This window comes from Rhineura floridana, chromosome 3, assembly GCF_030035675.1.
Source record: "Rhineura floridana isolate rRhiFlo1 chromosome 3, rRhiFlo1.hap2, whole genome shotgun sequence".
In the NCBI taxonomy this organism is placed as follows: Eukaryota; Metazoa; Chordata; class Lepidosauria; order Squamata; family Rhineuridae; genus Rhineura; species Rhineura floridana.
This window is the reverse complement of record NC_084482.1, coordinates 60,113,312-60,141,281: the sequence shown is the minus strand read 5'-3', so window position 1 is coordinate 60,141,281 and position 27,970 is coordinate 60,113,312. Positions and strand designations below refer to the sequence as shown.

At 42.4% G+C, this 27,970-nt stretch overlaps 2 protein-coding genes across 4 annotated transcripts in view; one reads left to right on the top strand and one right to left on the bottom strand.

The window, feature by feature from the left end:
- Positions 1-3,360, bottom strand: part of NUP85 (nucleoporin 85) — a 32,139-nt gene extending 28,779 nt beyond the window's left edge. Inside the window, exon 1 of one of the 3 annotated variants that reach the window (XM_061616137.1) lies at positions 3,286-3,360. Coding sequence is in view for 2 of the 3 variants with exons in the window: in XM_061616135.1 (XP_061472119.1) it covers positions 1,955-1,987 (33 nt within the window). In the remaining variant the exon portion in view is untranslated. Of the gene's footprint in view, positions 1-1,954; positions 2,206-3,129; positions 3,258-3,285 lie in introns of those variants that run through there. The other 2 variants (XM_061616136.1, XM_061616135.1) reach the window with 2 other exon arrangements.
- Positions 3,361-16,792: 13,432 nt separating this feature from the next.
- SUMO2 (small ubiquitin like modifier 2) lies at positions 16,793-24,388 on the top strand. The gene is made up of 4 exons (XM_061616134.1): positions 16,793-17,018; positions 19,265-19,396; positions 22,732-22,803; positions 23,766-24,388. The coding sequence occupies exons 1-4, from the start codon at positions 16,998-17,000 to the stop codon at positions 23,826-23,828; spliced, it is 288 nt and encodes a 95-aa protein (XP_061472118.1). The 5' UTR covers positions 16,793-16,997; the 3' UTR covers positions 23,829-24,388.
- Positions 24,389-27,970: the final 3,582 nt, after the last annotated feature.

The following is a 27,970-nucleotide window of genomic DNA, read 5'->3' as shown; positions in this document are numbered from 1 at the left end:
TCTGACACCCAATTATTTCTCTGTTTTGCCTAGAATGCCCTCCCTTGTCCTTAACATGGCTGCAACCATATCTACTCAGAAGTAACTCCTATTGAGTTCTATGGGGCTTAGTTCCTTAATAAACATGCTTACAGTTGCTGCCTTCAGGGGCATCCATCTGTGCTCCCATCTAACATCTCTGCAACACTAAGCTCCTTTCTTCCAATAATGGCCTGGCCTGAGCGTACGTAAACCCTTCTTGCCAGAAGCAAGTAAGCTAGATTAAATGTTCCCTAAAGGCGTTGAACTGTGACCTGGCAGACCAGGGTTCGAATCCCCACACAGCCATGAAGCTCACTGGGTGACCTTGGGCAGTCACTGCCTCTCAGACTCAGAGGAAGGCAATAGTAAACCACCTCTGTCTGAATACTGCTTACCATGAAGACCCTATCTGGGATCAACTTGAAGGCAGTCCATTTCCATTTTGCATCACCATAAGCTTGTGAGAAAGAATGACCTTGTCACTTCAGATGGACCTAGGAACACCCTATTTTAGGTAAGATTTCTATTTTAATCTCCAGAGAAATTTTTTTGAATGGTATGCTCCAAGCAACTGTGGTTGATACAATGTATCATGTTTAATGATGTCACTAGGGCCCGCCCCGTGATGTCACTAGGGCCCACCCTGTGACATCTCCAGGGCCCACCCCTGTGACATCACCAGGGCCCACCCCCATTTTCTCAGGTTTTTGGATGGTTCCGACCTGGCAACCCTATCCTGTAGCTACAAAGATTTTGAGACCATTTGCACAAAGCACAATTCTAACCCAATTCATCAAGGAAATTTTCTAGCAGTACAACTTAAAAGTTGAAATCTAATACATAAATCGAATGAACGAACAAACTGCAGACAAAGCTTAATGCTGTGTCGCTCCACAGAAACGTGTTTTTGTTTCTTTCATCCAATCTGAAGAGATCTATGTAATGTAAAACTTTGCATATCACATTGCCTTGTAGAGTGCAGGTGGTAGGGCAGGAATGGGAATCTGTGGCCCTCTAAATGTTCTTGGATACCACATCCCCATCAGTCTCATCCAGCATGGCCAATGGCCAGGGATGACGGGAGTTGTGGCCTCTAGATGCTGCTGGGTTACTGTGGGGAACAACACTCTTAGCCTCTGCCACTGGCCAGGAGGCCAAACACTACTGGGAGATTGCGCTCCCAGCCTCCCCAGAGAACCAGCTTGACCCCATTCATTGGCTAGAGAAGAAGCCACTGCAGAGAGCTTGCTTCTCCTCTCCCTTCCAAAACCAACACCCCAGCTGCCAGTTGTCCTCAGACTACAGACCTGAAAGAAGGCCCACTCTGGACAGCGGCCCACCAGTTTGGACTTCGTTTGCTTGTTTGTATTTTTAGTTTGTTAAGTGCTTCCTTGGAGATAAGCGGATGAAAATGTGAAGTATAAATCTTTAAAACTGATAAAATAAATAATAGCAAACTCGTGTGGTGTAGTAGTTAGCATCAGGCTAGTAACGGGGAGACCGCTCCCTCTTCAGCCACGAAGCTCAGTGAGCGATGTTGGGCCGTCCATCATACTACCTCCTAGCCAAATCTACCTCACAGGGTTGTTATAACTCTGAGGATAAAAACAGGAAAGGGAAAACTATGGATACTGCCTTAAGCAGAAAAAAGGCGGGATAAAAAATAATAAAACAAACTTTGGCTCGTCCTGTTGCCTTATTGTCTCTGCTCACTTTGCAGCTGAGGTGGTGAAAGAGGTTTGCTTAGGCCAACATCGAATTCCTGATTTCGGTTAATCTTAATATAATCTTTTGTGGTAAAATCTTTCAGTGGAAAACCAAATCAAGGTCTTCAATTCTGACAGCAAGCGGCAGCCAGACTCCCGCCCCCGCGTTTCTGACTGTTGCGGTCCCCCCGAAGAAAAAACCAGAGAGAAGGATCACGATAACGCACTGTAACCATAGGTTCCACGTCCAGCTCCTCCATGTCACCCAGCCAAGCAAGGCACAAACTCCCGCAACTCGCTCCCTGCTCTCCTGCAGCAGGCGCTTCCTCAGCTCTCTACCGAGGCCGGGCATTCCCAGCCAATAGTCGTGCTTCACACGCAGCCGCGAGCATGCGAACGCCAGGACCCCGCTTTCCCCTTCTCCACCCCTAGAGATAGGAAATTGTAGAAATTGTATCTGTTGAACGTTTACGAACAGAGCGCGAACTTCGTGGCTCCTTTATACCTTTTCCTCCTCGGAGCGGAAGTGAGAGCTGCCCATAGAACATTAGAGAAACGTTTGGAACAGTTGTAATTGGTTAGTAGCGTGTCCCCGATCCCTAGTATAAAGTAGTAACAAATTTGGGGATTATTCATCCTGTTCTTAGCTCAGGGATTATTTCAGGGTGGGGGAGGAATGAATTAAAAACAGTAATTAAAAAAAGTTCTGCAAATGTCAACAGGTCATATATATCAATATAGTCCGTTATCCCCATAGCTGAGGGAAAGGGGCTAATAATAATCCTGCAAGGTAATCCGCAGGTTGAACTTGGAGCCGATTCAGGCTTAGGTTTCTATCCAAAAATCTCTCCAAACTAAACATGGGGTGCAGCAAACGTTAGCCTATTTAAATTATCCCCGCAGATCCTCCGAGGCAAAATCTAGTGCAGAAGCTCAGTACTCCATCGACTTGCATGCAAACGTGTTTGAAAACTCTTTGGGTGGTATTCAGTGATAGTCCTTCTCAGAGCAGATCCAGAGAACTCGATAAACATGACTAAGGCTGCAATCCATTACCACTTACCTGGGAGTAAGTCCCATTGAACCCAATGGATCATACGTCTGACTAGAGCGCAGCCTAACAGGTTCATTCATTTCAAGATGTCTACTCTGAGAAGGATTTAATTGAATACAATCTTTTAAATTTTTTTCACAATTTTTATCCAAAATAAGAACTCAGTCAGAAAAACCAAGAACTCCTGCCTTTGCTATTAACCTATTTTTTTAGAGGGGAGGGGAGGACACGCTGCCCAATCACAGGCATGCCTAACCCCTCAGATTTCTCCATTATTTTCTGTGTGACTCTCTCCCACCCGGGGTCAAAAAAAAAAACACGTCGAAAGCACCCCGCTGGTCTATCTACCTGTGTAACTCTCATTAATAAATCTACGTTCCTCCTCCCCGAATAGGCATGTTTGCTTCCCCGCCTCTGTGGGCTGTCTTCCAAACTGCCTGTGTGATTTAAAAGCTGTCTTCAAACCCCTAAAACCCGATTCTGTCTGGTTGCTCCTTATAGTACCGTCTTCCAAAGGAGAGGAAGCTGGGAAGGGTTTGGGTTTAAGACACCCTGCTGTGCTCGACGCTGATTCAGATGGGGGGGGGGAAGGGGTTGACTTGGCGGGAAACTATGTAAGTGGTTGAGATAGCACCGTGGGGTGGGGCTACTTGACTGTTTGCAGTTGTGTTGGTTGCTTTATAAGAAGCGCTGCCAGAACAGTTTGTTCTTTCTTATCTGCCTCCAAATTGGCTACGACTTATGGCGACCCTATAAATCTGTGACCTCCAACAGCATCTGCCATGAACCACCCTGTTCAGATCTTGTAAGTTCAGGTCTGTGGCTTCCTTTATGGAATCAATCCATCTCTTGTTTGGCCTTCCTCTTTTTCTACTTCCTTCTGTTTTTCCAAGCATTATTAACTTTACTAATGAATCATGTCTTCTCATTATGTGCCCAAAGTATGGTAACCTCAGTTTCATCATTTTAGCTTCTAGTGACAGTTCTGGTTTAATTTGTTCTAGCACCCAATTATTTGTCTTTTTTGCAGTCCGTGGTATACACAAAGCTCTTCTCCAACACCACATTTCAAACGAGTTGATTTTTCTCTTAACAGCTTTTTTCGCTGTCCAACTCTCACATCCGTACATAGAGATTGGAAATAACACGGTCTGAATGATCCTGACTTTAGTGTTCAGTGATACATCTTTACATTTGAGGAACTTTTCTAGTTCTCTCACAGCTGCCCTCCCCAGTCCTAGCCTTCTTCTGATTTCTTGACTATTGTCTCCATTTTGGTTAATGATTGTGCTGAGGTATTGATAATCCTTGACAAGTTCAATGTCCTCATTGTCAGCTGTAAAGTTGCATAAATCTTCTGTTGTCATTACTTTAGTTTTTTTGACGTTCAGCTGAAGTCCTGCTTTTGTGCTTTCTTCTTGAACTTTTAGCAGCATTTGTTTCAAATCATTACTGGTTTCTGCTAGTAGTATGGTATTGTCCGCGTTTCTTAAATTATTCATATTCCTCCCTCCAATTTTCACACCTCCTTTATCTTGGTCCAATCCTGCTTTCCGTATGATATGTTCTGCGTACACATTAAATAAACAGGGAGATAAAATACACTCCTGTCTCACACCCTTTCGGTTTCTCCATATTGTCCTTACAGTAGCCTCTTGTCCAGAGTATAGGTTGCACATCAGGACAATCAGATGCTGTGACACCCCCATTAAAGCATTCCATAGTTTTTCATGATCTACACAGTCAAAGGCTTTGCTGTACTCTATAAAGCACAGGGTGATTTTCTTCTGAAATTCCTTGGTCTGTTCCATTATCCAACGTATGTTTGCGATATGATCTCTGGTACCTCTTCCCTTTCTAATTCCAGCTTGGACGTCTGGCATTTCTCGCTCCATATATGGCAAGAGCCTTTGTTGTAGAATCTTGAGCATTACTTTACTTGCATGGGATATTAAGGCAATAGTTTGATAATTACTGCATTCCCTGGAATCCCCTTTCTTTGGAATTGGGATGTATACGGAATGCTTCCAGTCTGTGGGCCATTGTTTAGTTTTCTATATTTCTTGACAGATTTTTACTCAAAATTTGGACTGATTCAGTCTCAGTAGCTTGTAGCAACTCTGTTGGTATGCCATCTGTTCCTGGTGATTTGTTTCTTCCAAGTATTTTAAGAGCAGCTTTCACCTCGCATTCTAAAATTTATTATTATTATTATTAACTTTATTTATACCCCGCCGTTTTTCCAAATTGGAACTCACGGCGGCTTCCACATAAAAAACAGATACAATTAAAACCTACCAAAGTTAAAAGCATATAATACATACATAAATAAATATAGACAGATATAATTAAAAAATGAACTCTAATTTAAAATAGCATTAAACTGTTTCAGATAATTAAAAACTATACTCATAAAATCAGAATAATTAAAAAATAAACAAGCCAGAACAATATAACCTCCTTTTGGGCCTATCCTTAGCCACCTTCAGAATCAAAGGCTTGCTGAAATAAGAAAGTTTTTACCTGTTGACAAAAGGACTGCAGGGAAGAGGCCATTCTTATCTCCTTAGGTAGGGAATTCCAAAGCCTAGGGGCAGCCACCGAGAAGGCCCTATCTCGTATCCTCACTAGTTGTACTTGTGCGGATGAAGGTATTGAAAGAAGGGCCTCTCCTGAGGATCTCAGGGCCTGGACAGGCACATAGAGGGCGATGCGGTCTGACAAATAGCCTGGACCCAAGCTGTGTAGGGCTTTATAGGTCAGCACCAGCACTTTGAATTGTGTCCGGAAACAAACTGGCAGCCAGTGGAGCTTTTTTAACAGGGGAGTTGTATGGTCCCTGTAATCAGCCCCAGTTAACATTCTGGCTGCAGCACGTTGTACCAGCTGAAGTTTCCGAGCAGTCTTCAGAGGCAGCCCCACGTAGAGCGCGTTACAGTAATCTAAACGGGATGTGACTAAGGCATGTGTCACCGTGGCCAGATCGGACAGGTCAAGGAACGGGCGCAGTTGGCGCACTAATCTCAAATGTGCAAAAGCCCTCCTGGCCGCTGCAGAAACCTGGGAATCCAAATTTAAAGCTGAGTCCAGGAGGACACCCAAACTACGGACCTGTGTCTTCAGGGGGAGTATAACCCCATCCAGCACAGGCTGTATCCCTATTCCCTGATCTCCCTTACGACTGACCAGGACCACCTCTGTCTTGTCTGGATTAAGCCTCAATTTGTTCATCCTCATCCAATCCACCACTGATGACAGACACCAGTTTAAAACCAAGACAGCTTCCTTGGAAGAAGGTGGAAAGGAGAAATAGAGTTGGGTGTCATCAGCATACTGGTGGCACCAAACTCCAAACGCCCGAACAACCTCTCCCAGCGGTTTCATGTAGATGTTAAATAACATAGGAGACAAAACTGAACCCTGAGGGACTCCACAGGCCAACGGCCAAGGAGTCGAACATGAGTCCCCCAATACCACCTTCTGGGTTTGCCCCTCCAGGAATGACCGGAGCCACTGCAAAACAGCGTTCCCAAGTCCCATCCCAGCTAGGCGGTCCAGGAGGATACCATGGTCGATGGTATCGAAAGCCACTGAGAGGTCCAGCAGAACCAACAGGGACACACTCCCCCTGTCCAGTTCTCTGCGTAGGTCATCCACCAAGGCGACCAAAGCCGTCTCCGTCCCATACCCAGGCCTGAAACCAGATTGAAATGGATCGAGATACTCCATTTCATCCAGGAATCTCTGGAGCTGGGAGGCCACCACACGCTCTATTACCTTACTCAAAAATGGAATATTGGACACTGGCCGGTAGTTATCCATGTTTAAGGGGTCCAGGGAGGGTTTTTTCAATAAAGGTCTCACAACTGCCTCCTTTAGGCACCTTGGAATTCTGCCTTGTTGTAAGGAGGCGTTGACCACTCCTTTCACCCACTCAGCCAGTCCCTCTCTGGCCTTTTTTATAAGCCAGGAAGGGCAAGGGTCCAGCAGACATGTGATGGCTCTCACCTCTCCAAGGATCCTGTCCACATCCTTAGGCTGCACAAATTGAAAAGAATCCATCAATATTGGACAGGCAGGTGCCAAAGTTACATCCCCTGAGACTGTATCAATCCTAGCATCTAAGTCAGAGTGAATCTGAGCGACTTTACCCGCAAAATGTTGTGCAAACTCTTGACAGCGGGTTGTTGAGTAGTGTATATTATCCTCTCAGCGGTCCGAATGTAAAAGACCCCTAACCACTTGAAACAGCTCCGCTGAACGACTCCCCGCAGATGCAATGGCAGCAGAGAAAAAAAAATTCTTTGCTGTCCGTACTGCCACGGAGTAAGCCTTCAAATAGGCTGTAGCCCGTGTTCGGTCATACTCGCTCCGAGTCTTCCGCCAGCGTCGCTCTAGTCTCTGTCTTATTTGCTTCATCACTGCCAGCTCCTTGGTGAACCAAGGGGCAGGTTTGGCTCCACTACGTGAGAGGAGATGCTCAGGAGCGATCGTGTCCACTGCCCTGGCCATTTCCTCATTCCAGAGGTCAACCAGGGCTTTGACAGGATCGCCTGCCAAGGTGGCAGGAAAATCCCCAAGAGTCCTCAGGAACCTATCTGGGTCCATCAGGCTCCAGGGGCAGACCATCCTAATCGGTCCCCCACCCTTGCAGAGGTTCTGAGTCCTAGTGAGTCTAAACCCAACCAGGTAGTGATCTGTCCATGACAAAGGAGCCAAAAAAAGATCCTCCACACCAAGATCACCATCATCCTTCTCCACACAGAAAACAAGATCCAAAGTGTGACCAGCAGCATGAGTGGGACCAGTTACTACTTGAGACAGACCCATGGTTGTCATGGAGGCCATGAAGTCCTGAGCCACTCCTGACAGGGCGGCCTCAGCTTGGATGTTGAAGTTCCCCAGCACCACAAGCTGCGGGGACTCCAACAACAACCCCGAGACCACCCCGGTTAGCTCAGGAGCAGCGGGGTGGGCGGTACACCAACAAAATCCCTATTCTGTCCTGGCCGCTCAGCTTCAAATACACACACTCGAATCCAGAACACTGCAGGACAGGACACCTGGTCAGGGAGATGGTATCTCGGTAGATCACTGCAACGCTTCCTCCCCGCCCCCCAGGTCTCGCCTGCTGCTGCACCGAGAAATCTGATGGGCAGAGCTGAGAGAGATTACACCCCCCCCAGCTTCATCCAACCAGGTCTCAGTAATACAGGCCAGGTCGGCGTGCTCATCCAGGATCAAGTCCTGAATGGCCGTTGTTTTACCATTCACCAACCTGGCATTCATGAGCAGCAATTTCAACCCAGGGGGACTGACACCGTGGCTATCCAGGTTATTTGAGTGGGGAGACAGCTTGGGGGCAACCAACGTCCTGTTGCATATCCCTCTCACCCGATAACATCGCTGTCCCCCCACACCGTATCTCCCTCTGCCCTCTATGGTACTAATGGGAGCCACCTGGATCCCCCTCCCTGACCTACTATGAGGGAAGCACATCCTGCTGTTATAAGAAAACCGAAAGCCTTGAAATAGGTCATCTTTGGACCGAGGCTCTGGAGAAGGGGTACTATCTTGAACCTTCCTAAGGGCAGGGTCAATTTCTGGTTCTTCATCATATGGTTCCTCCATCCTGGAATCTCTTTTATAGAGTTCTTCAGTGTATTGCTTCCATCTTCCTTTTATTTCAGTCAGTGTGTTCCCCTGTGGATTATTCAACATTCCTACTCTTGGTTTAAATTTCCCTTTCATTTCTCTAATCTTTTGGAACAGGGCTCTTGTTCTACCCTTTTTGTTGTCCTCTTCTATTTCTATACAGTAACTATTGTAATAGTTCTCTTTGTCCCTATGTACTAGTCGCTGTATTGAACAGAGAAGACCTAGGAATTGTGTGAAAATGGGGCTTAGGAAATGGAAATGAAGCAGGAGAAAGATTTATTGAATTCCGTGAAGCCATTAATTTGTTTCTTGCAAATACATCTTTTGAGCAACCGAAAAGATGACTGTACACGTGGACATCACCAAATGGTTAATTATAGGACTCAAATTGATTATATAATTGGTAGCAGAAGATGGAGAAGTCCCATGCTTTCTGCGAAAGCAAGACCAGGAGCAGACTGTGGTACAGATCATGAACTAGTCATATCAAAAATCAGAGTAAAGCTAAAGAAGAAGAACAGAGCAATCATAATGCCAAAATACAATTTAAATAACATCCCAGAAGCATATAAAGATCAAATAAGGAACCGATTTGAGGCTTTAAACTTAGTTGACAGAGAACCAGAAGAACTATGGAGTGAAGTCAGAGACATTAACAGAATGCAAAAAAAAATACCTCTAGTTAAAAAGAGAGAAAGACCTCAATGGGTGACTGAAGAAAATCTTAAAATGGTTAAAGAGAGAAGGAAAGCAAAAGCAAGAGGAGATAGACACACGGTTAGAACCCTAAATGCAACAATAAAACCAATAGTACATAGGGACAAAAAACTGTTACAATAATTATTGTATAGAAATAGAAGAGGACAACAAAAAGGGAAGAACAAGAGCCCTATTCCAAAAGATTACAGAAATTAAAGGGAAATTTAAATCAAGGGTAGGGATGTTGAATAATCAACAGGGAAACACACTGACTGACTGAGATGAAATAAAAGGAAGATGGAAGCAATACACTGAAGAACTCTATAAAGGAGATGCCAGGATGACAGATTCATTCATGGAGGAACCATATGATGAAGAACCAGAAATTTTAGAATGTGGGGTGAAAGCAGCTCTTAAAATACTTGGAAGAAACAAGCAGAGCTTGGAAAAGTTACTTTTTTGAACTACAACTCCATCAGCCCTGGCCAGCATAGCCACTGGATTGGGCTGATGGGAGTTGTAGTTCAAAAAAAGTAACTTTTCCAAGCTCTGGAAACAAGTCACCAGGAACAGATGGCATACCAGTAGAGTTGCTACAAGCTACTGAGACTGAATCTGTCCAAATTTTGACAAAAAATTGTCAAGAAATATGGAAAATAAAACAATGGGCCACAAACTGGAAGCATTCAATATACATCTCAATTCCGAAGAAAGGGGATCCCAGGGAATGCAATAATTGAGCTATTGCCTTAATATCCCATGCAAGTAAAGTAATGCTCAAGATTCTACAATAAAGCCTGTTACCATATATGGAGTGAGAAATGCCAGACATCCAAGCTGGATTCAGAAAGGAAAGATGCACCAGAGATCATATCGCAAACATACGTTGGATAATGGAACAGACCAAGGAATTTCAGAAGAAAATCACCCTGTGCTTTATAGATTACAGCAAAGCCTTTGATTATGTAGATCATGAAAAACTATGGAATGCTTTAAAAGAAATGGGGGTGACTCAGCATCTGATTGTTCTGATGCGCAACCTATACTCTAGACAAGGACAGAACATGGAGAAACCGACTGGTTCCCATCAGAAAGGGTGCGAGACAGGGGTGTATTTTATCACCCTATTTGTTTAATCTATATGTAGAACATATACAGAAAGCGGGATTGGAATAAGATGAAGGTGGTGTGAAAAATGGAGGGAGACATATCAATAATTTAAGATATGCAGACGATATACTACTAGCAGAAATCAATAATGATCTGAAACGAATGTTGATAAAAGTTAAACAGGAAAGCACAAATGCAGGACTACAGCTGAACGTCAAGAAGACTAAAGTAATGAGAACAGAATATGTAACTTTAAAATTGACAATGAGGATTATCAATACCTTGGCACAGTCATTAACCAAAATGGAGACAATAGTCAAGAAATCAGAAGAAAGCTAGGACTGGGGAGGGCTGCTGAGAGAACTAGAAAAGATCCTCAAATGCAAAGATGTATCACTGAACAGTAAAGTCAGACTCATTCAGACCATGGTATTCCCGATCTGTATGAATGGATGTTGAAGTTGGACAGTGAAAAAAGTGGATAAGAGAAGAATCATCTCATTTGAAATATGGTGTTGGAGGAGAGCTTTGAGCATACCATGGACCGCTAAAAAAGACAATTGGGTGTTAGAACAAATTAAACCAGAACTATCACTAGAAGTTAAAATGATGAAACTGAAGTTATCATACTTTGGACACATAATGAGAAGGCATGATTCCCTAGAAAAGACAATAATGCTGGGAGAAACAAGGGAGTAGAAAAAGAGGAAGGCCAAACAAGAGATGGATTGATTCCATAAAGGAAGCCACAGACCTGAACTTACAAGATCTGAACAGGGTGGTTCACGACAGATGCTATTGGAGGTCGCTAATTCATAGGGTCACCATAAGTAGTGATCAGCTTGAAGGCACAGAACAAGAAGATTCAGGCATGTCCAAAGTAATTAATTCGTCACACAGTACATAATTAACTAATGGAACCTATTATAATAGCCAAGAGTTTAGTTTAGGAGTTTTTTAAAAAAGCATTACACAAATTAATGGAAGATAGGTCTATCAAAGGCCATAATAAACCATGAAACCTCCATGTTCAAAGGTAGTATAGCTCTCATTTCAAGCTGCTGGGACAAAACAGCAGGTGATTATCACAGGAGATGCCTTTTTTGTGAGCTTCCAAAGGCATTTGATTTACAGTAGGGCCCCGCTTTACAGCAATTCGCTAATGCGGCGGCTTTCAATTAGGGAAAGTCCCCGCATTAAGGCGCTTGTTCCGTTTTTACGGCAGTTTTTTTCCATTGCACGCCATTTTGATGTCATTTTTGCGTGACGCGTCCCATTATCGTTGATGGGTTTCGCTTTACAGCGATTTCCGCTTTACAGTGCAGGTCCGGAACAGAACCCACCGTATGAGTGGGGCCCTACTGTATCTGTCAATGCACTTTTTATGTTACTTTTGCTGAGCTGAGTCTATTAATAAAAGAATCTGTGTAAGGAGCAATATAGCTGAGGGCATTTCTTTTACAAATTATTTGTTGCTTCCTGGAATTTTTGACACAAGGTCATAATCTGAACTAGCCGGGCATTTCTGACTGAAAAATCAGTTACACACCTGTCATAATTTTAAATATGGCTCTAGAAATTTAAAAGCAGCCTACAGGTTAGTTCATTAAGCTTTTATTTTGTCTTCATCTCAGAGAAGTTTATTCAGGCTCATAGTAAACGTAGAACTGCCAGACTTAAGTTAGTCACGAATGAAAGTCCCATTTATTTTAATGGAAATTAAGATCAACTAACCGTCTGAATGTAACCAATAGTCTCTTTTGCCCTTTGAGTTTGCAAGTTAACGAGAACAGTGTAGTTCATACCCATCATTAAACTATAGTTTAAAATAAAGTATATTTTAATGTGCACAAGTGCTTTGCTCTTCCCCCATTCCTGACCATGGTGTGCAGGGAAGGAAGCAAACCTGAAACAAGCCAGTTTCTGGCTTGTTATGACATGCAAATCTGGGCTTCTGTGAGCTTGTGGTTGGTTTCTTCTAAATAACCCCTCCATCATGCCTGGAGACACGTCCAGATGAGAGTCTTTGAAACTAAGGCTTTGGAAAAACAGAAAGTCCAGGTAGTCTAATTAACCATATCTGAAAGGGAGGGCTGTTCATATTCCAAAACCTTTCTGTCATTAGAACAAGTACAAACATTGGACCATAAAAAGCAGGAGGTGGAGCCTGGGTGGAGGAGATATAAAGGGATTACAACATTAGTAGATAGGCACAGCTGCAGTATGGATCATAGGCAGATGGGTAAAAGGAAGCTCATTGGGGGGCCTGGACTGGAAGCATTGCATGTAGATTATACTGTAAATCATTCAAAAAAACAATGTTCCTGCTATGTCTAAAGTTAAATTATCCTGTTATGTGCATGAAATGAATTATTTTTTGTAAACCACTTTGGGAGGGTAAGGCTTTTCTTATGTTTGCCACTTCCTACAGGAGAAGAGGTAAGTATTTACTCAGTGACTGCATTCCCCAACACCCTGTGATGCAGGGAGAGGCTGATGCAAGGGCACTTGAGGAGCACTCAAGAGCCGCCACTCTATCACTTTCTCACAGACACTTACTATGCATCCAGATCCAGGGACCTGGTGTTCCAACTTGCTGAGTGTTACTGGTTATTCACTCTCCCCTTTTGCTCTCCACAGCAACACACCACGGCCAGGAGCAGTGACTAGAGGACTTCCGACTTTTTCCCTCTAGGGTTGCTAAACCTATTTGTTCCAGATAGGCTCCTGTACCTTTGCAAGCTCCATGGCAGACAGTTACACAATAGGTGAAGGTGTACCTACTACGGAAATAGAGCTATGAGGGCACTTGTTACTTTGCTATATTTTATACAGCTTTCAAAGACAGAGGAGACCTGCTGTGGTAACTGGTTGGCAGCCCTCCCATACATGTGTACTTTGATTTTCAGAATGCACTTCATCTCTGATATTATTTGATATACTCTTTAACTGTATAATGTGTGTAGTTTCTTTGTTGCTAGGGGATACCTTCCTCTCACCCTAGTTCAATCTCACTTCAGATGACAGAAGACTTAAAGACTGGAGGTTGTTGGAACCTTGTTGCTACCAGGGTTCCTGGTGAGTGACCACTTTACTCTGTTTGCTCTCAGAGAACACAAATGGGATGGATAATGCTACCATGATACAGTCAGTTCGTAGTGGGGAGCAAGATGAACAGTGAGGCCTGCTGAGATTATAACTGGCCTGTCATGTGAAACAGCATAGGTTTCCAGGAGGAGAGGTGGGCAAAAATGGCTGAGTTGCTAAGGCTGCAATCCAACACACACTTACCAGAAGCCCCATTGAACCCAATGGAGCTTACTTCTGAGTAGAATCATAGAGTTGGAAGGGGCCTTGTAGGCCATTGAGTCCAACCCCCTGCTCACAGCAGGAAATCCACAGCTAGAGCATCTCCCGCAGATCTGCTTGAAGACATCCAGCGAAGGGGATCCCACCACCTCCCTAGGCAGTCGGTTCCATTGCCGAACCGCCCTTACTGTCAAGAAGTTCCTTCTAATATCCAATCTGAATCTACGCTCCTGCAACTTAAAACCATTAGACCTAGTCCTACCCTCTGGGGCAGCAGAGAACAAATCTGTACCCTCATCTATGTGACAGCCCTTCAGGTACTTAAAGAGTGCAATCATATCACCCCTCAGCCTTCTCTTCACCAGACTGAACATGCCAAGTTCCTTCAACCTTTCCTCATAAGACTTGTTCTCCATACCGGCTATCATCCTCGTCGCCCTCTTCTGAACCCGCTCTAACTTGTCTATATCTTTCTTAAAATGAGGCACCCAGAACTGAACGCAGTATTCCAGATGAGGTCTGACCAATGCAGAATATAGTGGGACTATTACTTCCCTCGACCTGGAAACTATAGCTCTGTTTATGCAGCCCAAAACCGCGTTTGCCTTTTTTGCCGCAGCATCACACTGCTGGGTCATGTTCAACTTGCGATCCACTACAATTCCAAGGTCCTCACACGCACTACTGCTAAGCCGGGTATTTCCCATCCTGTACCCGTGCATTTTGTTTTTGTGGCCTAAATGCAGAATCCTGCATTTGTCTTTATTGAATGTCATTTTATTAATTTCAGCCCAATTTTCTAGTCTATCCAGGTCCCTTTGGATTTTATTCCTGTCTTCCATTGTGTTAGCTATCCCTCCCAGTTTCGTATCATCCGCAAACTTCATAAGGCTTCCCTCCACCCCATCATCTAAGTCATTGATAAAAATGTTGAAGAGTATCGGCCCCAGGACAGAACCCTGTGGCACTCCACTCAAGACCTCCTTCCAGTCCGAAGCAGAGCCACCGACGACCACTCTTTGAGTAGACGTATATTTGATTGCAGCCTATGGCACGAGACACTCTCAGGTGTGGTGGTGTGGGGATGTCCCATCCCAGCGGGTGGTTACATCTTGAATTTGAATCTGGGATGTTCTACTTGTGAATTCTGAGGTGTCCCTCCAGGCAGGTGACAGCTGGGAGATGACAAATTAACCCACGCTGTCTGCCTCCTGTCTACTGCTGTAGCTGAGTGTGTAGGGACCTGCTCTGAGGAACATGCAATGGGTTTGAGTCCTAGGAGTTATTTTTTTGCCTCTGATATTGCTATTGCCTGCCAAGCATGCAGAAGGTGAACAGAACCTTTTTTCTCCAGTTCCCATGGTGGGACTTGAACTTGCATCTCATTGCATTGAACTTGCATGCTCTTGAGTGTGTGGCTCTGGCTTTCCTAGTTCCTTTTAGTGTCTGTTCTCTGACATTTTTATTCTGCTAACAAATGTTCCTGTGCTTATCCTATGTGTAGTAATGCTTGGTGTGGAACAATAACATGAGAGCAGTTGGATGACAGCAGACTATTCTGATGTTTGTAGTATTAAAAATGTTGGATGTCAAAGGTGTACATTTTTGCATTTTATTGTGCATTCACCATCTTACATATTCAGGACTTTTGATAAATTAAGACATTTTTTCTTAAGTGTAATAACTTCTATATCCCTTTCCCACTTTATCTTCTCCTAAATGTAATAATAAATAAAATAAAGGCTGGATTCAAATACTATAGTCAAGGATTTTACAGAGCATAACTATGGAAGTTTTGAAGAATGTGGGGTTTTTCTTTCTTTTTGGGGGGGGTGCTGTAAGGAAGGCAGGAAATTGGCAAAAAAAAACATGTTACTGCAAATCTAACTGCTCTTTTAATTTGATATCTCATCTATCTACAACCATAGCAAGTCCAAAGCTGATATATGGGGAGCTATGTGTTATTTGTGCATGGGAATTCATGTAGTAGTAATTAATTTCAGTTGGAACTTTAAAATAGAAATAGTTTTGAAATTTATTTTTAAATAAAGCAGGTGTTGCAGTTGAAATAGATATTCCATTACTGTGATGATTTTCAAGTTTTCTGCTTACTAACCGAGAACTAGTTGCACAACAACCCACCAGCCAAGAAACCCTTTCATACATGCTATAGAACATTATTGCAAAGCAATCTAATATATTTTACAGCACACAGTCAGTCAACATGGAGAACTGATTGGCCTGCTGCTGGGCTCCAAGTGAAACAAGAATGCCCTCAACATTTCCCTGTAATTGCACTATCCAAGGAAGATTAGCAATAGTGAAGAAGTTATCTTTCAGGAAAACTTGTCTGCCATTATTGATCTGCTCATCAAGGAGTCTTAATAAATTCCTGAGGAATCAAAGTGGAAGCCTTTGTCCTACAAGGATTTTTTTGCACGTGTGGTGAGTTTAAAGCAAGCTTATGATAACATAATTCACCTGTTGCTCATGTTGGAGGACATGTAAATATCCCTTTCTTAAAATGTCCATGGTAGGCTTATTCCAGAATCAGTTGATTTCCCTTTCTGATCTGATTTCCCCAGATCGAAGTGAGTTGTTCTGAAAAGTTAAATAAATAATCAGTGAATACTAGCAAAGTTTAGAGGTGCAGCTTCCACATAAGAAGGAAATCTGTTATTTTGTAACATTTAATTAGCAGTTAGGTACAGTTCAGTATCAGTGCAACAAGGGTTTACTTTATGCATGCTTTACAATTTATTTAGCGGGATACATGAGACATATTTGAGTTGGTACAAGAGAACTTCAGCTAATATCTGGGAAAGCGGAGTATAGTGATGTCCAATTGGACAGGGATAAAATGGTTATGCATAGAAATCCAGGATGTGGCTAGTCCATTCACCAAATTAATAGGAACAATTAAAAGGCAAAGAGATGTGCTATATAGTAAACCTATGTAATTAATACGTTCTGTTGGATGCATGATAAGTTGTATGAAAGGGCAAATTAGCTAGGTGGAGACCTCTGCTGTCTTGCAGGCCCGGCGGCCATTTTGAAAAGACAATACTCTCTTCACGAGCAAGAGCAATGTTCGCTGCGCCCAGCGGGGTGCGCGCACGTTGGGCAGGGGCGCGGACGACGCCCCTGGGTGCGCGCACGCACGGATACTTGTCCCTCCCTTCGCCATTCTTTTCCGAGTTATGTAACGACGCTGCGCGCTCTCGCAGGCTAAGGCCCAATGGCGATGAGATTGAAGGGGGAGGGGAAGGTAGTACGTGCGCGCTCTCGCAGGCTGAGGCGCGGCCCCGCGACAGTGCGTGCGCGCTCACTCGTCCCCTCCCCCAGTCTTTCTGTCTCGGCCGTCGCGGTCGCTTTTTCACCTTTCCGTCCCCCCACTTGCTGTGAGGTGCTCGGAGCGGACCGGCCCCCGTTGACTTGCCATGGCTGACGAGAAGCCCAAGGTGAGCGTAGGAAAGGGAGTGGAAACCGGCATGTAGGGGAAGGAGGGAGCGCAGCGTTGGCTCTGCCGCGCCGGTTCTTGCGCGCCATTTTCCTCCCCTCCCCCCGGTCTTAATCCGATTTCCTTCCAGAGGGAGGGAGGAAAGGGGATGACCTCTCGAGGGACAAGGAATTCGTTTTTCCCTATAATGGGGAGCTTTCTTTGCTCCACGAAGGGATGGTTGTGTCGCTTTCCGCGGAACAGCCTCTCTCCTTTTTGTTTCCTCCTCCCTTTAGAAGAAAAAGAAATAGGCGCTAGTCCCTCATGTGTTGGGCGCCGTCCGCAGCCCCGTTGACGGGGCGTGGGGCTGTTAGAAAGGCCTCTTTGTGTTGCTTCCTTCCCGGCCGCCCTACGCGCTGAGTAGTCCGGCAGCAGGTAACCAACCCCTCTCCCTCTCTCCTCTTCCCGCGGAGGCAATTGACCCGCTGGTGGTCTGGCGTCTCCTCTTCCTTCCTCTTACATCTCGTTTCAAATGCGACTTTGGAGGCGCCAAAATCTTGGCTGCTCCAAAGACCCTTCCTCTCTAGCACTCTGCAGGGTCTCCTGCCGCCGCTTAAGTCGGTCGAGTGAAGTTTTTTATTTAAAGGGGGCGAGGATTTTTATGGAGTTTGCTCTCTGTGTGAGTGAGTGCTGTGCTGTGGGAGAGGTCAGCGTTGTGGAGTCGTGTGTATTTTCTAGGCGCTCTGGAAAGCCCTGTAGTGTGAGGGTCATGTGGATTCTGTACTGATGTGATGGCTTGTGTATGGGCAAATAATAGGTGTATTGGAGGTAAGCATAGGGAACATCAGTGTGGAGTTTTCCCTAAGATAAACTTAATGGGATGGACATAGTCATGGATTTGGTACAGGTGCTCGGTGTTCCATGAGACTCTGGTCTTGTGGTATCCTGAAACGAGATATTCTTATGTTAAATGATGCCATTCATCTCTCCACCCCTGGATAGCTTACAATATAGTGTGTAGTAGCCTTATCCAGCCACAGACTTGAAGTTGCTACATATGTTTTGAAAATAGTATATATGCCTGCAGAGTTACTTCCCATTGTGTAGTTTGTTAAAAGTTCAAGAGCTCAGTCTTAAGGGGCCTTCATGCTTCCTGTGAACTCACTGAAACTGTTTTTTAAAAATCCTTTAAATGAGAGAAGATAAGCAAATTTTAAGAGGTATTTCTCTTTTCTTTATTTATTACATTTATATCCAATGTTTCCTCCAAAGAACTCAAGGTGTACAAGGTTCTCAGCCTTTCCCATCTCATCCTCATAACAGCCCTGTGAGGTAGGTTATACTGAGAGACAGTAACTGGTCCAAGAGTATCTAGTGAGCTTCATGGCTGAGAGGGTTTGAACCCTGGACTCAAATCCAGGGTTAGTATAACACTGTAACCACTACATCAGTAAATGTGTGTTTTCTGGTGGAATTATTTTTTAAAAGGAGAAGTAGTTCTATGAGCTCATCATGTGAAAGGAGCAGGATGAAACAAGAACAGAGGTGTTAGGGTGCTGTGCTTCAAAGTTGTGTACATAAATACGTTAGAACAATAACTTAATGCTTGGCTTAGTTTAAATAAAGCAAGAGAGGTACAGTATTGGTAATTATCAGGTTTGCAGCTAAAGCTCCTAGAATAGCTGTAGCTTTCCTAAGAAGAATAAAATTAACTATTGTGCTCTTCACAGCTGCATGCTGCTGCTGCTGCCTTAACCTTTAAAACTCTTTTCCCCTGTAGAAAATCAGGAGGACTTTGTCTTATAAATGTGCAGCGTTTTACAGTGCTAGTCGATTTTACTGGGTGACTTACCATGCAGTCCTATGAATGCCTAGGTAGGTAAGCCCCATTGAGTTCACTGGTGCTTACTTCCAGGTAGGTGTATGTAGAATTATGACCTTAATAAAGTTTGTTAATCCCAGTCTTGCAATATATTGTTGTGAATCTTGTGTGGTAGATAAATGAAGAGAGCTTGTATGTTTAATTCAAAACACAAAAGCATGGAATTGTTGCAATGATCTTATTGACCCGTCTACCATGGACCATTGTTACTTGATAACAACTCACTAGAACCACTTACTAGTGAATGGTAGTTTTCAAATGGAGAGCTTCAGGGTCTAGGTCTTCAAGACTGAGGATGTGATAATGTACATTGAATTTGAGGACTCATTACCAGATTACTCCAGATTACTTGCCTTTAAATTCATGCTGCCTTTTGTCCCTTACAGGAAGGAGTGAAGACTGAAAATAATGACCACATTAATCTGAAGGTTGCAGGGCAAGATGGATCTGTGGTGCAATTTAAGATTAAAAGGCATACACCACTTAGCAAACTAATGAAAGCCTATTGTGAGCGACAGGTGAGAAGGCTGTATGAATATCCAAACAAACATTTTGAGGCATATTTATGCCTATTGATACGTTTCTAAAGCATATTAACCCTATGATAAACATGTAAAATTGTATGTGTAATGGAAGTGCATCCTGCTATAATCTTCATCATTCTTAAGGGAAAGTGATACAATAAAAACTCAGTTCAGCTTGCTCCATGACTCCCACCTATTTAAAAGAAAAATGCTATGTTCCTCTTTGAAGATTCCAGTCTGATGAAGGAGGCAGAAGCCCCCAGGAGAAAGCATGTCTAGACCTTTTAATGCTGGTGATAGGTAACCTTAACTTTTATGGTATTTGTTTTTGTATCTTGTTTGGCGTAATTTTATTATAGTAAGTTGAGATAGCAGCAAAGTGATACCTGTTGTTGGAATTGAAATGAGTTTTGTTTTGTTTTGGGACAGTAAAGCAGCATGTCCATCTTATGGTCTGTTTTCCCACACCTTTCCGGCTTGGAAATAAATCTACAAAAGGTGCATACTTCCACATTGGGTTAAAAGTCTTAAGACTATCATGTCCCAATAAGTAAAAATGGGAATAATTTCCATATTTCCAAAGTGACATTGGAATGTTATCACTAATACTTTGCATTAAGCATTTGAATACTTCGGGGCCATGTACGTGTCAGGGTAACATTTAGGGAATCTCCGAAGTTTACTGCCACTTATTAATGTGGTTAGGGCATAGCACTTATATTTACAACATTTAAATGTGGTGCTTGCAAGTTGTGAGGAATAGCTGTCCTACCAGGTTTCCACTGAAGGGCTGTGGACAGGTTTCATCCTAAGGGATTGTGCCAAGCTAAGAACTTGCCTTGCAGTTCCTTCTTATACATTGTGCTATGGCTATACCATATAGTGGAAGAGGTGACTTCTCTTTCTAAGCTAGCTCTGTCCTTTGCAGTAGGTTGTGTCATAACTTAGACTGATGGTCAGGCATAATTTTTGGATGAAAAAAATCTCTTGGTGATTCTGGGGCTACTCTAAGCACAGTGTAATAGATGTTCATAGAATTGTTGAGGAACAGGAACATGGCAGCTTTCCAACTTAACTCTTGCCCTAAAGAAAGCTATTCCATATGCAAACATTCCTAAGTACTAAAAGTGTAAGAAACTATGAGGCTGAGATGTAGTATTTCACTTGGGCAAGGAAAGAACTTAGGAAAATGATCAGGCAGGATCACTGATCCATTAGATCAAGCAGGTACATTATGATGCATGGCACAATGCCAGGGGTCCACAAGTAATGCTTGCCATAGCAAGCACTAGCTCCAGTGCCTCAGAAGCACAGTGAGACAGCAGGGACAATCCCTTGTCTGTTTCTCTATTTCTGAGCTTGGAAGGAGAAATTGAGCTATTTTGTGTTTTGCTGAGCCTTACAAGTGTCTTGGAAGCACTGCACAGCAAGGATGGATTCCATAGCTGAGATTGTCCCCAACTTGCAATGTATTTCAGAGGTGCTACAAGGTACATCAGTGTGATGTCGAAGACGAAATTTAGTCCCATCATGCAGGGGTGGGCCAGCAGGCTGGAACATTGTTTCCCACCCCACCCCAGTGGGCCAGGTTTGGCAAGTGGACAGGGCTGTCAACCTGTCAGTCGCCTGATGTCACAGTGATGTCAGGTGACCTGTTTTTGCCCCTGCAGTTTGAAATCAAACTGTTTGAGTGAAAGGATGGCACTTTGCAAGCCCTGACGATCAGTTGATTTTCAACATTTATAAATTGCTGTGCATGGGGCTTTGTAAAACCCCTTTCAGTCCAGCCACACCTGTACCTGCCCCACACTTTATGTTCAGGATGTCAGGTGTAGGGCAGGCATGGCTTGGCTAAAATGATTTTTGTGGGTCAAATGGGGAAAAAGGTATATCCAGTGCTGCCATATTAGAAGGTGGGCACAGTCCTGGTGACTACATACTTTGGCTGGAGAGAACAGTGGATGTGGGACAGTGTTTTTTAAAATCCATATTATCCCGTCTTCCCTATAAGAATCTCTTCCCAGCCTCAAATACGATTTATTTATTTATCTGACAAAACTTACGTGCTGCTTTACAGGACAAAACCTCTAAGCGATATATGTAAAGCAGTATAAAATGTTCATTAAAAATATGCTGATCATGTGAGAAACCTGGCTGAGCTTCAGCCTAAGAAAATCCTGAAGCTGGAAGTAACATAATTGGGGTGAATTACAATATGTTATGAGTTAGGGATTTCTACTCATGGTTAATTGTGTCTGTTCAGGTAGTTAATAGCAGCCTTAAAAGTACAGAGCAAAGTAGAATGGGCTAAATTGGGCACAGAATGGTTTGGGTTTGTATGGGCTTAGTCATGGTAGTCTATTTTTCCTCTGGACTAGCTGCGAGTAAGGACCAATTCACACCCTTTCAAGATATTTATTTATTGAATTTATTAGTCGCCCATCTGTCTGGCTGTCCAGCCACTCTGGGCGACATACAACATAGGCATACAATACGTAGGCATTAAAAATCTAAAAACAATAAAGATAAAATCTAACCCACCCCAAAAGCTAGCGATGCTTGTACATAAGGTTACTAACTCACATTCATATTGTCACAAAAACATATCCAAAGAATAAGGTATACTAAAAATTATGCATATTCTTCAGGATGTACAGCCTAATAGGATCAGTTGCATAACGTTTCAAGATACCTAGCCCAAGTAACCTTTTGGCAGGCAAACATTACCTTCTGCTTTGGTAGTTGAAGCTTACTAGTATCCAGAATGATGGCATAAACCAAAAGAAACAGAGAAAACAAGTGGACGTAAGTGAGAAGACAAGTTTAAATTTAATATGCAGCCTTTAACTCTTACTAAAAAATCGTTTTATTGTGCTTGTAGAATTCATATGTAAATGCAGAAACAGCTGTTTCGGTCAGATATTTGAAATGTAGTACAATAGTCAGAGAGAGTTACTCCTGTTAAAGGGAAAGCAAGCTTTCCAGTAACTATATCTGGTAAGATTGCAGTCCTTCTGAGACTTGCCACCCCAAATGAAGGTTAACTTCCAGTTGCTTAAATCTGTGGTTCCAAAGCATTGCTTCTGGCCTTGAAGATTTATCTGATGTTATAACATCTCCTAAATGCTACCAGCGGGGCACTGCTGAACACCCTTACTAGATAAACATAACACTTAAATTGACATTATTAAGTATTAGATTTAGTACACTTCTTGTAAATGCAGAACTAGGACACAATAATGGGAAAATAAGTAGGATAGTGTGGTAGCTGTTTGACTCAACTGAATAGTATCTTCGCCTGTTGCTTATTTTTCTTTTTATTTATGTAGGGTTTGTCAATGAGGCAAATCAGATTCCGGTTTGATGGGCAGCCAATCAATGAAACAGATACACCTGCACAGGTAAAAATAGCTGCTAAACTTCCTGCTGGAGTGAAAATGGAAAACAAGAATACAAATTTGAGCAATGAAATTATTTAATACCAGATCTAATGCATAATGTTGATATAGTAGGTAGATGATGCTGATTTAGAACTAACGCTATTGAATATTTAATTGCTAATTATATTTTTAGACTTCATTTCTAATTTTTTGACAATCAAGTCCTCAAAGCAGTTTGTAGCATATTAAAAGTACTATATGAACTTTACCCAGTTCTCCCTCTGCCATCCTAATACCTTATCCTTCATTGGTAGTGTTGGCCTTCTTAATTTTATCCCTCTCTAGTAATAAAATATTGTTTTGAATTTGCCATCGTGACAAATGAATAGTAGGATTCTTTTGTAATAACTATAAAAAATACACCTAAGTTTACTGTAATTAATTCTGGAAATCAATCCCTATTGGCTTGGATTGAAAGGTACCTTGTGTATGTGGAATGGCACTTCCGCTCGTGCAAGATGGCTGTTCCTGAATTCTGCCAATTTCTCCATCCTACTGCTGTCTCTCCCCCCCCCCCCCGGTGCCTTATCCTGTGCCATTTGGGGAGGGGGTCTCTTGGTCCTCAGGAATGGCTTTTGAGAGGCACAGGAGAGGATGTATTGGAGAGGTTGAACTGGGAATGGCCAATTGTGCAAACTATGTTCCATTTGTGCTTCTGTGGATCCAATCCATTCTGGCAGGTCCTACAGAATTTAGTAGTTTATAACAGGAACCTTGTTTTCTAGTATAGTTGGGCCTATTGAGTTTACTGGGTAAAAGTAAAAAAGAAAAGCTTGGTATAGGAAAATAATTGCCAGATTTACATTAGCAGAGTTAGTGTTAACCGCCACAGAGTTCTGTTTAAAAGTAATGAAAAATACCAAAATGTTCAGGTTGTGTCATTTGTCATACTTTGAGTTGATTTTTAAATCTTTTGAATGCAGTTGGAAATGGAGGATGAAGATACAATTGACGTGTTCCAGCAGCAGACAGGAGGAGTCTACTAAAAGAGAACCAAACTTCCTTTCCCACAGACAACACATTCACAATTAGAAAAACGAGACTTAGTTCAGCCACATCTTGACTACTGCAGTATAGCTTTCTCTCTCCTTTGATTTCTTTTCCTATTCCTTCTATTGTACATAAAGTAACTGGTGTATGTGCACAGACATGCATATTTTTTTTAACTAAATGGCCAATGGTATGTTTTGATCAACATCATATGGCAATGGGGTAGTAAAAACAAACTGGTCTGTGAAAATGCCCCATTCCTCCGTGGCATGCTCCTTTAACTTTTATCTTTATATTCCAGTAAGTTATTTTGCTCTCATTGTTGAAAAACAAAAACCTTGCATACCTTATTTGATTGGATAATTTCAATGTTTTTCTTTTTTCGTTGTACAACCAAGGACGATTTTATAACTTTTTTGTACGTAGCTGTTACATGTAGAGCAATCTGTCTTTAAGTAGGGGTAAATTACTCTAAACAAAAATATGATCTTGGATAGTTTTCCCTTCAAGTAAAGCGTCTTGTTGTTTAAATAAACTTCTTGTTTAAAATAAACAAGCTTATTTTTCTATGTTGTGACCAATCAGCTGCCATGGCGGACACAGAATCCACTAGTTACTTGCTGCTGTTTCATTAAGTTGCTTACCCAGTTATTGTGCTGCTTTCTACTGCCCAGAGGAGAGAGAAAAATTGCCAGCCTTGTACTGGGAGCCTTGGCAAGAATTACCAAAGTTCCTAATATAAATAGGCAGATAAAAAGGTTATGTTTATGTTTCTTTAATTCCAAAAACTTACACAAGTAACCCAATTTGTATGCACCTTTATATTGGCGTATGATTGGGAGGCTGTTTTGGGAAAGTAAGATCAAACCATAATGTGGGTTATCTGATCAAGTTCTCCCATGGGCTTTTAGTTATTAGCATCCCCACACAGCTGCTTTGAAGACTGGGTAGTTGGGTGGGATGTTTAACCTTTTTCTCACTTTTAGTTTCCTGTTCTAAATTGCACCTCATCCGTCTATCAGCTTTGTGGGGAGATACACTAAAAGACAGAGGCTCTGTGAGTAGGTGGTTCCCATGTCTGGAAAACAGGCAAATTGCCAGTTCTGGATGGGGTTGCAGTCCCTTTGAAGGAGCAGGTATGTAGCTTGGGGGTACTGCTGGATGCATCTTTGTCATTAGGGGCCTGAGTAACCTCTGTGGTTAGGAGTGCCTTGTACCAGCTTCATCTGTTATGATAGCTTTGGTCATATTTGGATAGGGATAGTCTGGCCACTAGTCCATGCATTGGTAAACCTCTAGATTGGATTGCTTAAAGTGATCTGTAAGGAGCTACCTTTGGGCTTGGTCTGGAAGCTCCAGCTAATACAGAATGCAGTGACTAGACTGCTGTTCAGGCGATGAACAGCATGTAACACCTCTGCTTCTAGCTGTCCATATGCTACCACGCAAGATTCAAGGCTCTTGTGTTAATATACAAAACTCTACAACTAACCTTAAACACTGTCTGAGCACTTTATGCCACCTCGATCATTGAGATCACCTGGAGGAGCACTGTTAGTTGTCTTCCATGTAGCAGAGGCCTGATTGGCCTTAACTAGCAGTTGGGCATTTAGTGTTGCCACTCTCGTGCTGTAGAATACTGTTCCAGCAGAGATTCAGTAGGCATCCTCACTATTACTTTGCAGTGTTTCCTGAAGACTTTTTTAATGCTGCCTATGCAGCTGTTTAAACTTTTTTGAGTGGCCACTCTGTGGCTCTCCAGATGCTGCTGAACTACAGCTCCCATCAGTCTCAGCCAACACAGCTCATGGTCAGGGATGATGGGAGCTGTAGTCCAGCAGCATCTGGAGAGCCACAGAGTGGCCACCCCTGGATTAGCCAGTCAATTTAATGATTATTTTGAATTTTTATGGTATTTTATGTTTTGTTGTATAGGTTGTACACTGCCTTGATTTTTTATGAGTTGGTGGAATATAAGTGTTCCTATAAATAAATAAAACTAGCTTCGGGGGGGCGATTTAGATTGTAGAAATGGCACTGGGGAAGGAGATGTTTAACTCCTTTTCTCCCATGTCGTTTCCCCAACTGCATGGGACTAATAAATCAGTTTTAAAAAATTAAGAAATCGTAATCATGGATCTCTGATGTGACATCCAGTTTGGCCTGCCTTCGATGTTTTAATTGCAGAATGTAATCCATAAATTGCAAAGCATTTATAAACTGCAGTTAAGATGTATAAACAAGGACAAAATTACTATATTCTTAGAGGGACCAGAAGCTACATTTTTAAGATAAGAATCTCTCAAATGTATTCTATCTTACACATTTCCTCATTAAAACTGCTCTCAAGGAGAACAGTATCTTAAGTTGTCATGGAATGGGGATGTAGACACGGTGTTTCAGTCTGTCATGTAATCCATTATGTTAATACAGCAGCATTGGGGTTCTAGGATTAGTGTGAAGGCCCAACCAGTGCCATGACTAGTCTGAGAAGATGTGTGTGCAGAAACAGGCATATATACAGTTGCCTCCCTACTCTTGCCACAACTCTGCTGCAGCAAGACAGTAAAGTTGCTCTTGTTGCCATGTGGGGCCTCAAAGGAGCCATAGAAGCTGGTGCAAAATTGTCATTCTAAGGTCATAGTCATGACAGAGGTACGGTATCTAGTTCAGAGCTGTTGGGCATAGGATTGGACATTAATTGCAAATAGCATCTCTTTTTCTGTTAAAAATCAGTTCATAGCATTGAGCTGCTTGAGAGAAGATGGAAGGAGAGGCAGAAGAGAGGCTTTGGCATCAGTTGTCAAGATTTGAGTTCATCACATAAGGCTGGAATCCAAAATAAGAATTTCTTAATAATGGAATTGTTCAAAAAACTTTTTTTCATTTGAGGAGGTTCTGTCGCCATCCCTTGTAGTGTTTATTCACCTGATAGTATGTAGGAATTTTATTAGAAGTATTTTAAAATAAGGCAATCTGAAGGAATTTATTGGAATGTTTTAATATAATTACATTGTGTAATAGTTTGAAATTAGCTCCTTGTTGAGTTAAGTGAGCATATCTGCATTTCAGAAATTTTATTTTTATACTGCCTTTCTAAAAACCACCAAAGGCAGTATACAACAAATAAAAAATATCATGAAAAAGTACAAATACTGTTATTAAAATATTTAAAAGGCTAAATTAAAATGTCTTTTCTATTTTCTAAATACAGTGGAGATCAATTGTTACATATGCACAAAAGAAAATATGTAAGGGAGAGGTGTGTGTTTTTTTAAAAAAACCCATCTGCTTCAAAGATCTAAATCTCTTTACCATGGTCTGGGGAGTTTCAGAAGGATGGAAATATATCTTTGTGTGAGCAGCAATGGAGCATTCACTGGTAGAAAATACTGGGTTCATGGAGACTTCTATTTATTTTTCTACTTGATCATCTGCGATCAAGCATCTACAATTACCAGTTTCTAGACTGATTCCCATGAGCACAGGAGGTAAATGTATGGGAAACAATGGGTTTTCACTTTCTCTCAGCCAAACTGAGTTACTGTCAAAGGGATGTGGGCTTTCTGATGTCTTGGGGTTCTTAATGCAATTTTTCATCTCCCAGTTAACGAACATATTAATCATGGTGTATACAGATAATTATGGGAAATAGCTAATGGTCTATAGTGTAAATAAACTTCTGAGAGACACCAAAAACTCTTTAATTTTGAAAGAAGCTGCCTACTCAATTGCTGTAACATGGGGTTGGCTATTTTCAAAATGAGTATCGTGTTGAGTAGGACCAATGTGTGTAATTAAAGGCAAACTTTGGTGTCATGAAAGCATGGGATAGTGTGGGGATTGTATGTGTTGCTCTTTTTGCCCTGTCCCAAGAGTAAGAGACTAGTGAATTACATGACAAGGCACAGAAGTAAAGGATGCCAAAGAGGGTAATTATCTCAAGACAATGTACATGAAATAACAATCTTTCAGGGAGTGTAGACTGGGTTAGATGTTTTGACTGGGGATTTCAGGTCCTTCCTCCTTATTTACCTGTACCGAGACAACCATGACTTCACACCTAACAACTGTTGTATTAAATTCTTCTTCATTGAATGACATTCAACCGAGAAATTATTTTTCTGATCTATTTCTC

Bases quoted from the DNA above. Each gene is read 5' to 3' on its own strand.
- SUMO2 (XM_061616134.1), top strand. From the start codon at position 16,998: ATGGCTGACGAGAAGCCCAAG. The intron at 19,397-22,731 runs GTGAGAAGGCTG...TTATTTATGTAG, and splicing joins AAGCCTATTGTGAGCGACAG to GGTTTGTCAATGAGGCAAAT. The intron at 22,804-23,765 runs GTAAAAATAGCT...TTTTGAATGCAG, and splicing joins AAACAGATACACCTGCACAG to TTGGAAATGGAGGATGAAGA.